The sequence below is a fragment of the Varanus komodoensis genome, unplaced genomic scaffold (assembly GCF_004798865.1).
Source record: "Varanus komodoensis strain SLA01 unplaced genomic scaffold, ASM479886v1 scaffold85, whole genome shotgun sequence".
NCBI classification, from domain to species: Eukaryota; Metazoa; Chordata; class Lepidosauria; order Squamata; family Varanidae; genus Varanus; species Varanus komodoensis.
This window is the reverse complement of record NW_025336543.1, coordinates 1,568,592-1,584,810: the sequence shown is the minus strand read 5'-3', so window position 1 is coordinate 1,584,810 and position 16,219 is coordinate 1,568,592. Positions and strand designations below refer to the sequence as shown.

The window sequence follows — 16,219 nt, the reverse complement described above, 5'->3', positions numbered from 1 at the left end:
GTTGTTTAACACACAATTCACCTATAGTATCTTGGTTCCAATATCATGTAGCAGTCTTTGATTGGAAGTTGCTTATGCAAAATGGTGGCAGTGCATGCAAATTCTGGGTAAATTAACCCTCAATTTGTTGCTGTTATGTGTGAATGGAGTCAAAGGCTTTGTTTCAGTAAGGAATTCATTCGTAGTGCAGACTGAATGCACTGCCTGTATCGATCTGGATATTGAAATCTTCATTTCCAAAGTATTCCAGCTGCACATGGTGCTGTAGGTAGTTATTGAAAAGAACATTTTCAGTGGTGATGTCCTGGAGGTGGAATACCCTCATCATAAGAGGCTTGACTGGTAACTTCATTGGCATCATTGCAGTTTGAAGTAAAGACCTTTTAAATGTTTCCTGGCCTTTTAATCTATATTTTCAAACTGCATTAACTCTCCATGACTGTCCACACACTGTATTTGTACTTGTATTGCATTTTCAAATTGATTTTTTTTTAAATCTTTGTTTCGTGTTGCCCTGATAACTTTATAGGCCATAATGTGAATAAATTTAAATAGAATGTGATCCTTGATCCTTTGAATAGTATCAAAGGATACTATTGCAGGATACTTCACGTGTTTGAAGATGCAGCACTGTAAAATTCTTAACACTCAGTGACTTGGCTTACTAGTCATGATGACTGCATATTACCCCTTGGAGCCGGGCGGCATGCCTACATGCAGGATGTTGGGATCACAAGTGGGAAGGTCAAAAGGGGCTGTTCCATTCCTGTCCTGTGTCTGGTTGGCCACTCTTTGAGCAAAATGCTGAACTAGATGAATTTTTGGTATAATCCAGCATGAAATGTAATAATAATAATAATAGTAATAATAATAATAATAATAATTTCATCTAGCATTCTTATTAATTGAATTTGTGGCAATTTCGCTGAAGTCCGTAGGGCCTTCTGGAAGGAACAGATATAGCAGCCTCCTATTTCAGCATTTCTCAAACCTGTGGAAGTTGGAAGTTATTTTTCCAAAAATTAAATAAGGGTACAGTCTGTGTAAAAACCTAACAAATACATAGCATCAGCTTCAGAAAGTTCTTTTCAGAGAAGCTGACTTTGCCTTTCTTCCTTTTAGTTGCTGCTTCCCCATCTCATGGCCCTGGGATGAATCTTTCACACTCTGCATCATCACTCAGCCTACAGCATGCTTTTTCGGAGCTTAAGCATGCTCAGATTCAGGAAGGACCTAGCACAGCTCCCCCAGTTTTTAACCAGGCTGTGCCACCTTTTCCACCTGCAACCACATGTGTGAATGGGGGGCTGCCATCAACATCCATGACTGGTCCTTCCATGTCACTTTCTTCTTCCACTGATGTTTCTTCATCAACAACTCAGCCAATAGAAAAAGTGACCACAGGGCTTCCACTGAGTGAAGAATTGCCAGGCTCCAGTTCTCCCCCACCAGGGCTGCAGTCTGGGTCCCAGTTAATTAGTGGAGTGGCTTCCAGCATCAGTGCTCCTTCATTTTTATCAACAACTGCATCCCAGGCAGAATCTGCCCCTGGAGAAATTGCTACTAGTATTAGCACCCCTGCATCTCTAACAATGCCACAAGCTGGATCCACATGGCCTAGTGTTATAGCATCAGGAGCTAAGGCACCATCTGTGACACCCCAGCAGGGTGGAGGCAGTGGAAGTGCTGCTCCAACAGCATCACAAACATCTATTCCTGTGTCTTTGGCGCAGAGTAAAGTTTCACACTCTTCTCACTTGAACACCAGCAGCTCTGTCCCTAGCCTGGCAGAAATGGTAGTGGTTAGTGTGCTGCAGCCACGATCTGAAGGTGAACAATCTCAAGAAAAGCCACAGATAAGCAGTACAGGTGAAATACCTGTCCCTGTTTCTATACCTGTATCCTCTACAGTAACATCAACTATACCTAGCTCCATCTCGCAGCCAGCTGTGGTACAGCCACCATCCATCCCACCTGTAGTTACCTCATCTAGTTTAGCACCAGTAGGAACTGTGGTCTGTACCCCAGTACCCCAGGTTCCTTTATCTGGCATTCTGCCACTGGCACAGCCAGTAGCTAATGTGCCCGCAGTGCAGCAGACTTTAATACATAGTCAACCTCAACCAGCTCCTTTGCCCAATCAGCCTCATACTCATTGTCTGGAAGGGGATGCTGATACTCAGCCAAAAGCACCTGGCATAGATGACATTAAAACCTTGGAAGAAAAACTGCGATCCCTCTTCAGTGAACATGGTGGTGTTGGTGCAGCTCATCCAGCAGTATCACTGGACACATCTCTAGTAATGGAGACAACAGTTATGCCTGGTTTACCAACTACTGTGGTTGCACCTACGAAGCCTGTGGCAGCCATTGCAAGTACCAGCATACCACCAGTGAGTTTGACACTTGGTCCAACTGGTTTACCTGTCATGACGCCAGTTGCCACACCTGGGCAAGCAGGCACTCCAGGCAGCTGTGCCCCAGCAACATGCTGTACTACATCAGCAACGGTTAAACCAGGAACTCCTCCATCAAAGCCGCCTCTTAGCAGGGCACCGGTAAGGAATCCAGTGTTCTTATCAATGCATTTTAAAACAAATCAAGTGAGGTGCCTTCCAAGAAGGCTAATGTAGAAGAATTACCTGTATCTTCTTTGGTTGGTCTTCTGTGCATTTCTTGATTGTAGATTCAGTTTTTCTACTACTGTCTATTTCTGCACTACTGTTACATAGTAGTGCTTGCCACATCACACCTTCTACAGCTGGCACAATATTGCGGGGATTGTTCACATAGAAAAAACGCTAAGTAAAGGTGGTGGGGATAACAGAGATATGTAAAATTATGCATGGTGTGGAAAAACTGCACAGGAAAAGGGGTTTTCCCTCTCATACAGTACTAGAGCCCTGGGTGATTCATAGGAGAACAAAGCAGAGTCGTAGGAGTTCCAGGACAATTACGTGCAATTGCTCTATCGCATATTTAAACTGTGACATTTATTACCACAACATTTAGTGGTTGTGGTCAACTTGGAGGGCTTTAAAAGGCAGTATGTCAAATATATGGAGGAAAATGCTATCCATGGTTAACTAGGCCTCATAACTATATGCTGTCTCCAGTTTCAGAGGTAGTATGCCCATGTACACCAGTCATTGGGGAACACGGTGCTATTGCACTCGTGCTCTGTTTGTGGGTTTCTTATGGGTGATTGGTTGGCCACTGCAAACTAAATACTGGACTAAATAGGCCTTTAGTCTGATCCAGCTGAGCTCTCCTAATGTATGACAAATAGATAAGGCACTTTCCAAATGTGAGGCAAAGCCTGAATAATGTTGTAATAATTGTTGCATATTGCTGCCTTAAAGAATATCAGTTGATTGCTTTTAAGAGTTTTATTTAAAATGTAACAGGAAACTTTATGCACACACTGAAATGTTTAGTAGTTGATTTGTGGCAGTGGACAGATAAATGCATATGGCAGGAGCTCAACAGTATGCATGAGTAAATCACACTGTAGCCCAGAAGCTGGGTAGGCATTTTCCAGGGGATTTTAAAGATAAGATCAAGCAAGCTTCTTGGAGTTTTAAACCTTAGATGTGACAGATTATGGGCCACATTCCCATGCTCCTTATGCAACATTCCTACTGTTGGTGCTGCTGAAAGAAGAGCTCATGTATTGTTATATTCTACATGCAGTTGGTAGAGCGCCAATAAAAACTTACCTGTAGCAAGCTTTGTGTATAGGAAGAACATGAGAATGGATGAAATTGTCTCCTTTTGGGCTTATAGGGCCAATTTGTGATGCGAGTTCAATAATAGAGGGTGAAATTGATAGATATGCAGTGGATATTATAATAGGAAGATGCACTTCTGTGTTTACTGTAATCACATGGTTTTTTTTTTTTAAAACCTGCTATTGGAAAAGAAATGGCTAAAGTATTTGGGTTCTACACAGTATTTTATATCATACTTCACAAAGTAGATTTTTCTGAAAACTGTCTGATGTGGAAAGCGGGTAGCAATGATCTTCAGTTGTTTACCAAAAAGTATCATATAAAAGTAGTTAAACACAGTTACTAATTTTTGAGGTGGGATCGTAGAGTAAATGGTTCAGTGATACTGCACTGAACAACTTATTCCCGCCTCTACTAAGATGGAATTAGAAGAAATGTGCTTTCTAGCTTTAGTGTGTACCTTATTTGTCCCATGCTGCAATGTGTTTCCCTTGAAAATTGAAGCCCTGAAACTTCCTACCCTTCGTCCACTAGGGATTATTTGACCTGAACCCGTTGCTTCCTAGCTCCTGTTGACTTTTCCCCAGGGTTCAGTTTAAAAGCTGCTCTTCTTTATGTCACGTGCCAGCAGTCTGGTTCCATTCTGGTTCAAGCAGAGCCCAGTCCTCTTGTACAGGCCCAGCTTGTCCCAAAATGTTCACCAGTGCCTAAGAAATGTGAAACCCTCCACTTTACACCACCTTCTCATCCATGCAGTGAAACTCCTCTGCTGCACCTGATTATCTGGTTCTGTGTGTGAAACCAGTAGTATTTTGGAGAAAGCTACCATGGAGGTTTGGTCCTGGATTTCAACCTTCTATCTAGCAACCTAAATTTGGTTTCCAGGAGCTTACAACTATATATCCCCATGTCATGGATACCAGCGTGGACCACGGCCACCAACTCCACTTCTGCGGTATCTGCAAGGCTCTTTAGACAGCATGTGATACCTTCATCCTTTGCACCAGGCAGGCAATTCACCATGCAGTCCACATGCCTATTGCTAACCGAGCTTTCTATGTTCCTAAGGACGCTGTGTGTCATTTCACAATTTGTATTGTTCAGCCATCCCAAGACTTTGGTGAGGGATGGTATAGAAAAGTAATAAACAAACAATCTCCCCATCCCACCCCACCCAGGAGGTATTCTTGGTGTGAGAGATGCACACTCACCTTCCAAAGAATGGCTCCCTTCTAAGGGATCATTTCCCTCATCCTCAGAATGATGCCCTCTTTCTCCAAGACCCCCTTTTTCTGTGGCCACGGAGGAGCTGTCACCCTGGGACTTTGCCTTGGGGATTTTGGATTTTATCAAGTTCTTCTATTTATCTTACTGGAGAGGGAGGTGGATTTGCCTGTCTGTGGTTCCTTGTACCTTACCCTCCTGACTAGCAAAGAGAGTAGTCTCATGCTCTAGCCTTCTCAACCTGTTGCCAAATGCCCCCTGTTGCTCAACTCGCTGGTGGATTGTGACACTTTATCAGTGGGATTTCTCAAAAAACTGCCTACTGATACAACTCTAGGTGGGCTGGCCCAATTGCTGCAGCAACCAATCTGATTGGAGGGCTTCCTTTGAAAAGCAAGGGAGGCTGTTGCTGAACTCCTGGTGGGATGGCTTTTGTGTACTTTCTTTTAGTAGCCTTGCAATTAATTACAAGAATGGTAGCTTGCTGGTACATTAACCTTGCATCATAGGATGATCAGAGCAGTGCCATATGAAAAGCTCCCTATATAGAAAGAAGTTATTCTTTCTAGACAATGCCTAGCATCAGCATGTATAAAAGAATAGCACAATCTTTAAAAAATAAAATTATTTGTTGTAGATTTCTAAGAATGAATTCAACAAGAATGAATCCAACAAGAATTAGACACAACAGATTTCTGTAATATAATTTTTATCACAATCATGATTTGCAAAGTCTAACTTAATGCTATGTACTACTGTTCTCAAGAATTCTCTAGTGAAGACTACTTAAATGTTTTTGTCCCACTTAGGGTGAATTCACATGTGGAACTTTATTTACAGGGTCTACTAGTTACCTGTGTAGGAAAAATGAGTTCACTGTGTGTAAAAGCATGGAAATATCTCATCTCTCCCCCTGCTCTTGTCCCACCCCCATTCCACTCCCTGTGTGAATTTGGAAGAGATTTTCTGAGTAGGAGAAAGTCATATATGAAATAGTGGTTAGTATCAGAGATGTGACAGGTCAATTCTCAGTAGATGTTCCAGTATTCCAGTTGGTGGACAGACTTTGCCAATATACAAGATAAAAGATTACAGCAGGACCCCTGAAACCACTGGTTCAGTTACTGCATTTTCACTTAACCGTGGCCGTGCTTGACCTTTGTCTGAAAGAGAGGTCGTAAAGTGGTTCCTTTAAGTGAAAATTCTTGATTTAATAGAGAAAGAAAAAAGAATATGCTGAGGCTGCTAGGAAGTATGGTAAGAATGAATTTTCTATTTGTGAAATTGTGAAGAAAGAAATGTGCATGTCCAGTATATAGTGTTTGCTAGCATCCATGGTTTCAGGCATCTGCTGATGGACTTGGAACCTATCACTGTGGATACATCAGTCTGCTGCACCAGAAAATGAACAGAGAAAGGGCAGTAGCAAAAAAAGTAGAAGCAGAGGGAGATAGAGAGACAAGGACTCAAAATGATGGTGAGAGTAGAAACATACATACTGGAGAATAAAGGATGCCTAATATGTTTCAGTGTATCACTTTCTCTGGTAGAAAGAAACATTCAGTGTCTTTCACTGGTTGTCTCAGAATTGTCTCCATTTTGAGCAGCATTTTGAGGTTTTGTATTTTCCGTTTGTCCATTAGACGATTACCTTTTTTAATACTTAAAACATTAGCTATGTTAGTCATGCTGCTTGAGTATTGAACCCTCCACAGAGAAATACTTATTCTGTATGAAGTACATGATCTTTCTCTTTGACTGAACCTGAATTTCATCTGTTCATAGGCACTACCGGTAGGTTCTGAACTTCCAGCTGGCACTCCATCCAGTGAGCAGCTGCCGCCCTTTCCGGGACCTACACTAACTCAGGTGCTATATGGCTATCTGCTTTGCTCTTCTTTCCCTTTCAAACAGCATGTTCAGATTTTAACGCTATTGCATGATGTCTCTTCCTGCACATTTTCATTTATTGATTTATTACTGAGTAATCTTTTCTCAATAAATTTGGATGTTCCATTTTCTTTGGGGATTGTTTAACCTAATATGCAAATTTGTACAGAGATAAAGAGTCACAGCTTAATGTTTTAATGCACTGGTTTCAAAAGCTGTTGTACTTACTTGGGCTCAGTGCATTGTTAAATTGATGTTTGGCAAAGCATGTCTGTCACCAAAGCACTGTATGTCCCCTGCTTGGGATCTTTGGAATTGCCAGCTGCTAGAGAAGCCATGCATGTGAATGGGAACCAACTTGGCAGGTTGAGATGAGCCTGTGATATCAGTTTGTGGGAATAAGTGAAGGAACAAAGGCCTGACCTTCATAGCCTAAGGTGGTGGTGGTGGTGGTGGTTATTTATTTCAATTCTATACTACCCCATAGCTGAAGCTCTCTGGGCTGTATGTGCAATCCATACAAACATATGGCATGAGAAAAAGGGCTTGTATAACCTATTAAAATCTCTCTCTTAGCTTTGTACATAGAATAAATTCAATAGTGATATAGTCATGGCTGGGTGAATGTAAAAGTAATCAAAGTTGAAAAAAATTACACAGATTTGAAGGTTTATTTGTATAGCTTAAGTTACGACTATCTTTTTCTGATTTCATTTCTGTTTATTTATAACACAAAGCTAACAATGCTTCATATGCTTTAGGAAACATGAGAGATAGGAGAAAGATAATACCTAGTTTCCAAAATGACAGCTGGTGGGTTTCAGAGTTGCCTAATACCCTGAAAAGCTGTTTCCAGGCTTCGTTCTCCTAACATAATGGAAAGCAACTTTGCAAAAATATTAGTCTGATATTCTTAGGATGTGGCATTCCATGAAAGGTAGCAGTTTCTTTGCTTCCATTGAAAATGAGTATGTAGAATGCACACTGTACAACCAGGGAAGGGGTATGCATTATTAGCTTTTTATCTTCAGTGAAAGTATCAGTGAAAGTATTTCCTAGCGGCTGAAGCAGAGGGATGGAACTGAATGAATGGACATGAGCTGACTCCTTCCCTTTCTAGACCAAGTGCTATGTAGCAAAGATTTGATCTACCTTTGCTAATGGAGAATAGAGGCCAATTTACATCAACAAATTGTTGTGCCAACACATAGGATGAATAGATTTGGTTGCAATTGGTATGTTTTGTTGGTCATGTGATTCATTAATGCTGTTCACATGTAATGAAAACTCATGGGTTCCACACAGCTGAGTGTACCCCTTCTCACCTGTCCACCATTTGTGCTCCATTTCTATTCTTGTAAAAAACCTAGGAATACCTTGTTTTTTGATTGTTTTTTGTGACAAACTCTGGGAAACTGGGAACTCTGGTTATTAAGAGGGAACAACCTGGAGTTTTAATCCACAATGTGTTGTTGGTTTAAAACTCAGGGATGTTTCCCACAACAGCCAAAAGTTCCACTTTCAGATGTGAAGATGAACAAGCCAGTTCCTGGGTTGTCTACAGTAGTGGAAATGAAGTAGAAGCGGTGCACAGGTGGGAATTAGCATATTCCCTCATTCTTGTGCAGGCCTTGGGGTTCTTTAACCTGTTCTAGGTTGTGATGTATGAACCAGGTTATCATGTGATGATGTGGCATTCAGCCTGCATTCATTACAGAGAAGTGAAATATACATTTGAAAGTTTTGTTCATAGGTTGTGGAAAATAAGTGGGTAGGTTGGCAAATATATAACTTCTCAGTATTAATTAATATTGAGGTATTCTTAACAGCCCCCTGGATAGTTCAAGGTTTTGATGTGGTTAATTTTACTAATTTCTAGTACACTGCCATGTTAGATAAGATTGTACCAGTAGTTTCACTAACTACTAATACATTTAATGTAGCACTGAAATTTCAGGGATAAATGTTTCAACTAATTCTGCCTTGGATAACCTACTAATATGGATGAATACAGAATTACAGATGTTTCCCATCTTGTTAGATATTTTCAGAATATAAGATTTGAATACTTTGCTCCTCCATCTTCTCATTCCTCTTAATTCATCTATTCAAATTGGAAATAACTCTTCTTCAAAACTTGTATATACTCAGTCTGGTAAATACCACATCAGCATCAGCCTGTTTTTCATTTCATGTTAATATACCTGAAGTAGGCAAAAGTTTGTGTCACTCTAATGTGCTGCATGCACAACTATCCTGAAGGAAGTTAGAGTTTCTGGAAAACCCCAACGTAGAGTTCTGGAATTTCTTCTAGTGGTTTTTGAAAAAGGTTGATTAGCTTTAGCCTAATGCTGAATTAAATTTATAAGTTATGGTAATACGTGGTAAAGTTACTCTCATAGAGTTCCTAATATTAAAAGGTATGGGTTCAATACTTATCTGTTTTGTCACTGAATTTCTGATATCACCTGAGAACTCGGTCTCAGTATTTTAAAGTTGTCAAGTGTGGGATTTAAGAGATAATGGCTAATTATTCCTCCTCCTTGCAGTCTCAGCAACCTCTGGAAGACCTGGATGCTCAGCTGAGAAGAGCCCTGAGTCCAGAGACAGTTGCAACAACGTCAGCTCCTGCCTGTGTAAGTTTTGGCTGAACTAGTGACTAAAATGTTCCAAGTTCCCACCTACATGTGGGTTGGTACCAACGATATGTGGCAGCAGCCCAGGGAGTTTAGAACCTGCAGGTTTCAGTCCTAGGATACAAGAAGCAATTGGATATGTTGGTTCCCAGTCTCCCAGCTCACAATGTTGGATTAATCTGCACCAGTGCAGTGCCCTACAGAAGTTTTGGAATTCTGACAACCAGCATGGTAATGATCAGGAATGTTGGAAGTTGTGGTCCAAAAGATGTAGAAGGCACCATGTTGTGGAAGGCTGTTCTGTGCCTGTGGAAAACTAAGAGATGCTGGATTATCTTTAGAGCATGGGGGCTTCAGGCACATAATTGCACATAAGAGTTACCAATTGTTTGTAGCTTCCTTGATTATTTTATATTGTTTGTTCTGCAGCTTTTTAAATATACCTATTGAATGTTTTTAAATGAAAAGGAAGGGTATAAAATTAACATCACATACTTGGTTCCCCTAGCTCCATTCATACAAGCGTTTATATCTTCTCCTATTCAGGTAGTCATAAGGCTTAGATTGGGGCCTTCTAACATGTATCTTAATGGGATGCAGTGGCACAGTGGGTTAACCCACTGAGCCACTGGGCTGGTTGATTGAAAGGTTGATGGTTTGAATCCGCAGACGGGGTGAGCTCCTGTACTCTGTCCCAGCTCCTGCCAACCTTGCAGTTCGAAAGCATACAAATGCAAGTAGATAAAAAGGTACCATTTCAGTGGGAAGGTAACAGCATACCGTGCACTTCGATGTTTAGTCATGCTGGCCACATGATCAGGGAAACTGTGGACAAACGCTGACTCCCTCAGCTAGGAAATGGAGATGAGCACCGCCCCCAGGAGTCAGACATGACTGGACTTTAATGTCATGGGGAAACCTTTATCTTTACCTTTACCTTTAACATGTATTTTAAATTTTCTAGTCTTATACTAGAGTTTCAGAAGCAGTGACTGTTTTATGAAAGAGGTTGTGTGAACTTGGTAAATTAAAGTAGAAATGTGTTTATGAATTTTCCTTTAGGATCTTTTGCTACAAATGAAATGTCATGCTTACAATAGGTACTTCAATTCTGAACAGATTTAATAGCGCTTTTAGGATAAAGGTGGCCTGTCTGCCATCTGTGCAACAGATGATGAAGATAGGCTAGTTGTACAGAAGTCATTTTGTGTTTTGCAGAAAGTAATGCCCATAAAAACTATAGCAAAGCAGCGGTGCTGCTGCTGCATCGTCATCATCTTCTTCTTTATATTCATTATTGCTGCCTCCTCCTCCTCCTTCTCCTCCTCCTCCTCCGCTTCATATCCTTAAGAGAAACTGTGAGGCACAGATGTTTGGATTAGGGTGCTCTTAATATGGCAGTATCAGAATTTCATAGGATGGTTAATGAGTGGACTTGATTTGCTATGGTGAACATTTTTCAGTGTTTTGCTTTGATATCTCAGGCTGAAGTAAAATAATTGAGACCCTAGGAATAGTCCCAAGCAAAATAATTATCCTGAAGAAATAATAATAATAACAACAGTAACAACAACAACAGAACAGACTGCATTGACTAATAAATAACTTTGTTTTGTTTTGTTAGCCTCAACCATCTGTGACTTCTGCCACAGGTACTGGAATGGTGTCTGCACCGGAACAGCCCACAAATACTGGTAAGGGTGCTAAAACTGGAGGTTATGCTTGTTCATGCCAAGGTTAAAGGCATTTGATGGACTTATCTATGGTCACCTGAAATAGCTGGTAATAGTACATTCAATATAATTTGCTTTGGTAAAGAGCTTCTTAAGGTTGTATACCAACTGGTTGCCCTGTAACTATGCTGTGCTTAGGCAGGTGTATTTTTTCCCACTAAATTTTAGTTTAAAGATGTTTTCTCACACTTGACATTAGCTTAAGTATAAGAAAACTGAGATAACTGCTCCAATAATTCTGTAATGCAGGAATGAGCTAACATTATTTTCAGGTTTCCCCTGGACATGCTGTGCTTCTAAGGTCCACACAACAATGAGAATAGAATCCAGGCATGCTTTTCTTGTGTCCTGTAAGAATATAAGACCTCTGCTGGATCAGAGCAAAAGTCCATCTAGTCTAGCATACTGATCAAACAGTGGCCAACCAGTTGCCCACAAGCAGCTCATGTGGTCAACAGCATCCACCCGTTTCCCAGAAAGTGGGATTGGTAGGCAAAACTGCCTCTAATAGTGGAGGTAGCATGTAACCATCAGGACTAGTAGCCACTGATAGCCTTCTCCTCAATGAATTGTCCAATCAACTTTTAAAGGTATCCAAATTGGTGGTTATAGCTGCCTCTTGTGGAAGTGAATTCCATCACTTAACTATGCACCATGTGAAGAAGCACTCCTTTTCCTCTTTCCTGAATTTATCAGCAGTCAACTTTATGGAATGAGCCTGGCTCTAGTACTTAATGTAAAGGAGTTACTGGAATGAATGAACTAAATATTATATACCTTTTTGTAGAGTATTTTACGAACCCAGTTATGTGAAATGCTCTCAAAAGTAGCAGGACAAAAGCTTACATCTTCTCATCTTCACTTCCTGTTTCAGATCCTCAGGATGCAGAAAGTTGTGCCACAACTACCACCTCCGGTGCTGCAGTTCTTAAGATGGGTCGTTTTCAGGTATTTTAGCAATATTTTTTATACTGTTTGTATTGCTGATCTTTATACTTCCCAATTACTCCTATTTTATAGATAGGGTGGGGAACTGATGCCGGGCAAATGCTATAGCTAGTTATTGTGGTTGAACTGGGAAATCAGTATTTCAGCAACCAGGGCATTAGTATTTCAGCACTCAACTGTCTAAGCATTACTGATATTCTTAAAGGATATCCCTCTAATTTCTAAAACAGGAGGAATCAAAAGCATTGGTCTAAACAGCTACCTTAAGTTTTTGCTGCTATTTAGTAGCAACTCTTGTTTTTATCAACAAATGGTCCAAGGAACTCTTCTCTAGAATGTATTTGACTGGAGAGAAAGTACTGAGTGCACACTTTAGTACAAGCACTGTTATGCCAGCCTCAAGTTCACCTCAGGCTGCACTTAATTGTAAGCACGTGCAATGAAAACAGCCAAGCAGTACTCCTCGTTTCCATTTGGTTCTCTTTGTCAAATTGTAGATTGAATGTTTTTGGGGGCAGGTAGCTATAAAATGTCATGAACATTGGAGTAGTGTGTGAGAGTGTGCATGAGAGCCAGTATGCTTAGAGTGTTGGACTGGGGTCTTGGGAGATCTGGGTTCTAGTCCCCATTTGGCCTTGAAGTTCACTGGCTGACTTCGGGTCAGTCACAGACTCTCAGCTCAACTGTCTTTGTGGGGTTGTTGTAAGGATAAAATGGAGCTCTTTAAGCCACCTTGGGTTCCTCACAAGGAAAAAAGACAGGATATAAATGCAGTGCTGTAATAATAATCAGCATAATGTGTATATATTTTTATGTAAGTTGACTAAAAATAGGGTCTCCATCAAATTTAGGTGTCAGTGGCAGTGGATGATCAGAAGGAGAGTGGAACTAAGCCCAAGCACTTTGACACAACCACCTCAGAGTCTTCATCTTTGTCTAGCAGCAGCCCAGAGAGCACTGTAGTAAAACCAACCTCCAGTGGAACAGCTGAATCCATTGCTGTTACCTCAGTGGATGTGGGAGATGGAGTTTTCTCACACCCTTCTACTACACAGTTGCAGCCAACCAAGGTTGGGCGTTTCCAGGTGACAACGACAACAGACCAAGTGGGTCGTTTTTCTGTGTCTAGAACTCAAGAAGAAGAGGTGACCTGTGTGGAAAGAGAGGTCCCTGCAATAGTCCCTCTCTCTATGGACTCTGAGCAAGTTTCTTCTCCACTCCAAATTCCTAAATCAGAACTTGTGGAGAGAAGGCCTTCTTTGCATCTGAATGGGCCATCATCTGAGCTGGAGGCTGCCTACCTCAGTAGAGCAGCAAAGGAGCTGGATGATGGCTCTGGGAGTCCAGACTCTCTCCTTCCTCCAGGGTCAAAAATCAGTCTTCCAGTCCAGAGCCTTAGCAACTCATTCAACTCTTCCTACATGAGTAGCGATAACGAGTCAGAAATTGAAGATGAAGACTTGAAGAGTGAGCTACGTCAATTGCGAGAGAAGTAAGATTCATTTTTTGCAGTCTGTTTTTCTGTTTGCAGCTTGCTTATTTGTTTAACTCCATTGCTGTATAGTCCATGTGATTTATCTATAGTGTGTGGGGGTGTAGATGCACATGAATAAAATCAATAAAACCCAAATAAAATATCTTTAAAATTAAATAAAGCAGAAAATGCAGCTTGCAATAACAGGGATCAAAAACAATTAGTAGTAGTATATCTAAAGCAACTCCAAAAGCAGCTAATCAGACAAATGCACATCACAGATTAAAATGTGAAAACCTGAGACAAAAGGACACCAAAAAGTCAACAAGGGGACACCCAGCATGTTTTTTATTTATCCTTTTGTTAGAAAAGGGGAGCTGAGGCTGAGATGGCTCACCTCAGGTCATGCTAGTAAGTTCATGGCAAAGGCGGGATTTGAACTGGTGGCATCTGGGTCATGGTTTAGCCTTTAACTGCTGTGCTGAAAAGGGTGAATAGTACTTGAGCTCTTCAGTGTTTTTTGTATGGAACTATGCTCCTGAAATAACATTTCTGCTAATAATTGACCCAGGTGGTTCAGTGCCTGTTAGTTTAAAAGCAAAAAAACAGCAGTCTTGAAATAAAGTATTGGTCATTACATGGGACTCCCTAGGTATTTTAAATGCATTAAGCAAACCAACCTCAAAGAACATGTGTTCATGTGAAAGAGGGTGCTGGCATGGGTGGCAAGGAAATAGTCCCTAGATTTCTTGCAGTTCCCCAGATGTGTTTTAGAAGATGTCTGAATGCACATGTGTAGTAGTTGAGTTAAGCGAAAGAAAAAAGAGGCAAAAGAAACCACAGATCAGGTAAATGGTGACTATCAATTAAGGGTGCAGTGAAGAGTGGTTAGCATGCTGGTGGCTGGATTGGAAGAACAGAAAATTGGAGGGCAGAGGAGGCACCATTTACCTTCTCAAGCCCATGCAGATGTAAGTATTTGCCCTGGAGGAAGTTGAGGAAGTGCATACTGTTTGGTTAAAGATCCTCCCTTCACTGCATGTTTCAGAGGCAAGAGGGGAAAAGACGGTCTCACTCTCTGGAGCTGCATGTCTCTTTGCCCTTTTATATAGTTGTGACTTTCTTCATTTGGCAAGGTAGGGGAAGGTCAGAAAAAGTGTCCTTTCCCATTTCTGAGATGACCTCCCTCCCCACTGGTCATCTGAGCATCACTGCAAGGCTGCTGTTCCAGGATGCTTGGAGTTCTGAAGGCCCTCTTAGGATATGGAACCACAATGTGACATTGTGTTGCAGATCCCTTTTGTGCACCGTAAATAAATAGTCTCTGATCTGAATTCACTTCTCATCCATTTTCATTTGGACATCTGCTTTTGTGGGAGGAAATGATGACTGTCCTCTTTCTGCTCTTCAGGCACCTTAAAGAGATCCAAGAACTTCAAAGTCGCCAAAAGTTGGAGATTGAATTGCTTTACACAAAACTGGGCAAGGTGCCTCCCGCAGTCATCATCCCTCCTGCTGCTCCTCTTTCGGGCAGGCGGAGAAGACCTACTAAAGGAAAAAGCAGCCGGTCCAGCCGCAGCAGCTCTCAGGGTAATAAGAGCCCTCAGATTTTGGGTAAGTCACCTTAAAGATTGTGGTAGAAATGGCTTGGTTCTTTTTCCTACTGGGCTGTTTAATGGTGACTTAGTTTTCTACAGTGAAAGTACTTGGGATTTTAGTTGGGTTTTTGAAATGGCTCATGATCTTTTTACTCCATTTTCTTGAAGTAACTCAGACGTGTACATGACTCCTTCCTGTTTTCTGTGATGTAGGTTAAACTGAAAGTAAGTGAGCTGTATGGCTGCTTGGGGAACTAAACCCAAGTATTCAAAGTACAACTATGTCCACTTGGTGCATGCACAATACCTAAGTGGTATCTCTGGCAGTTTCACTTATTCTTTGTGTTCTTAGATTCAATAAGTGAAGACTGGTTATACATGGGGGAGAACATGGGTTATTGCAGCATATTGAGAACCAATGTGGTGCACTGGTTATGAACACAGGACTGGAACTCAGGTGGTCCCCACTAGTCCCCACTCAGCTATGCAGCCAACTGTGTGACTTTGGGCCAATCAGACTGTCAGCCCAAGCTCTACCTCACAGGTTTGTTGCTGTGAGGATAAGATTGAGAGCAGGAGGAGAATTATGTAAGCTACCTTGAGTTCCTTAAAGAGAAAAATGGTAGGATATAAATATGATAAATATTTTTGTAGCGTATACATAATGAAAACTTGTAATTACTGTATTGTTCGTCACCTTGCAAAAATACTATTTTTAAAAAGTGGGATTTTAATACATAACTTAATAGTCCTCCCTTATCCTCAGTAATAAAGCAGATATATTCTTTGTTTTAATGTGTACCTATAGCCTTTTCTGTCCATAAAACTTGGGTACAGAGATTCTCTGATAGCTTTTCTTTTTTGTTTTGTGTCCATTTTTAGTTACTTTTCTCAGCCTTGATGTTCATTCCTCATTTTTTACTTTCAGTTCAGTTTAATGCCTTAACCTCTCCTGTATGTGCCAGCCTATGCTATGCTTTACCAT

The 16,219-nt window shown here is 41.0% G+C and overlaps 1 protein-coding gene across 6 annotated transcripts in view; it reads left to right on the top strand.

Moving 5' to 3' along the window:
* The window catches only part of WNK1 (WNK lysine deficient protein kinase 1), a 131,074-nt gene that overhangs the window by 105,238 nt on the left and 9,617 nt on the right, over nt 1-16,219 (top strand). For 5 of the 6 annotated variants that reach the window (XM_044417027.1, XM_044417025.1, XM_044417023.1 and 2 more), the window contains 7 exons: nt 1,123-2,558; nt 6,741-6,824; nt 9,395-9,481; nt 11,106-11,175; nt 12,089-12,162; nt 13,014-13,654; nt 15,048-15,250. In XM_044417027.1, the coding sequence (XP_044272962.1) occupies nt 1,123-2,558; nt 6,741-6,824; nt 9,395-9,481; nt 11,106-11,175; nt 12,089-12,162; nt 13,014-13,654; nt 15,048-15,250 (2,595 nt within the window). The remainder of the gene's footprint in view (nt 1-1,122; nt 2,559-6,740; nt 6,825-9,394; nt 9,482-11,105; nt 11,176-12,088; nt 12,163-13,013; nt 13,655-15,047; nt 15,251-16,219) is intronic. The other variant, XM_044417024.1, reaches the window with a different exon arrangement.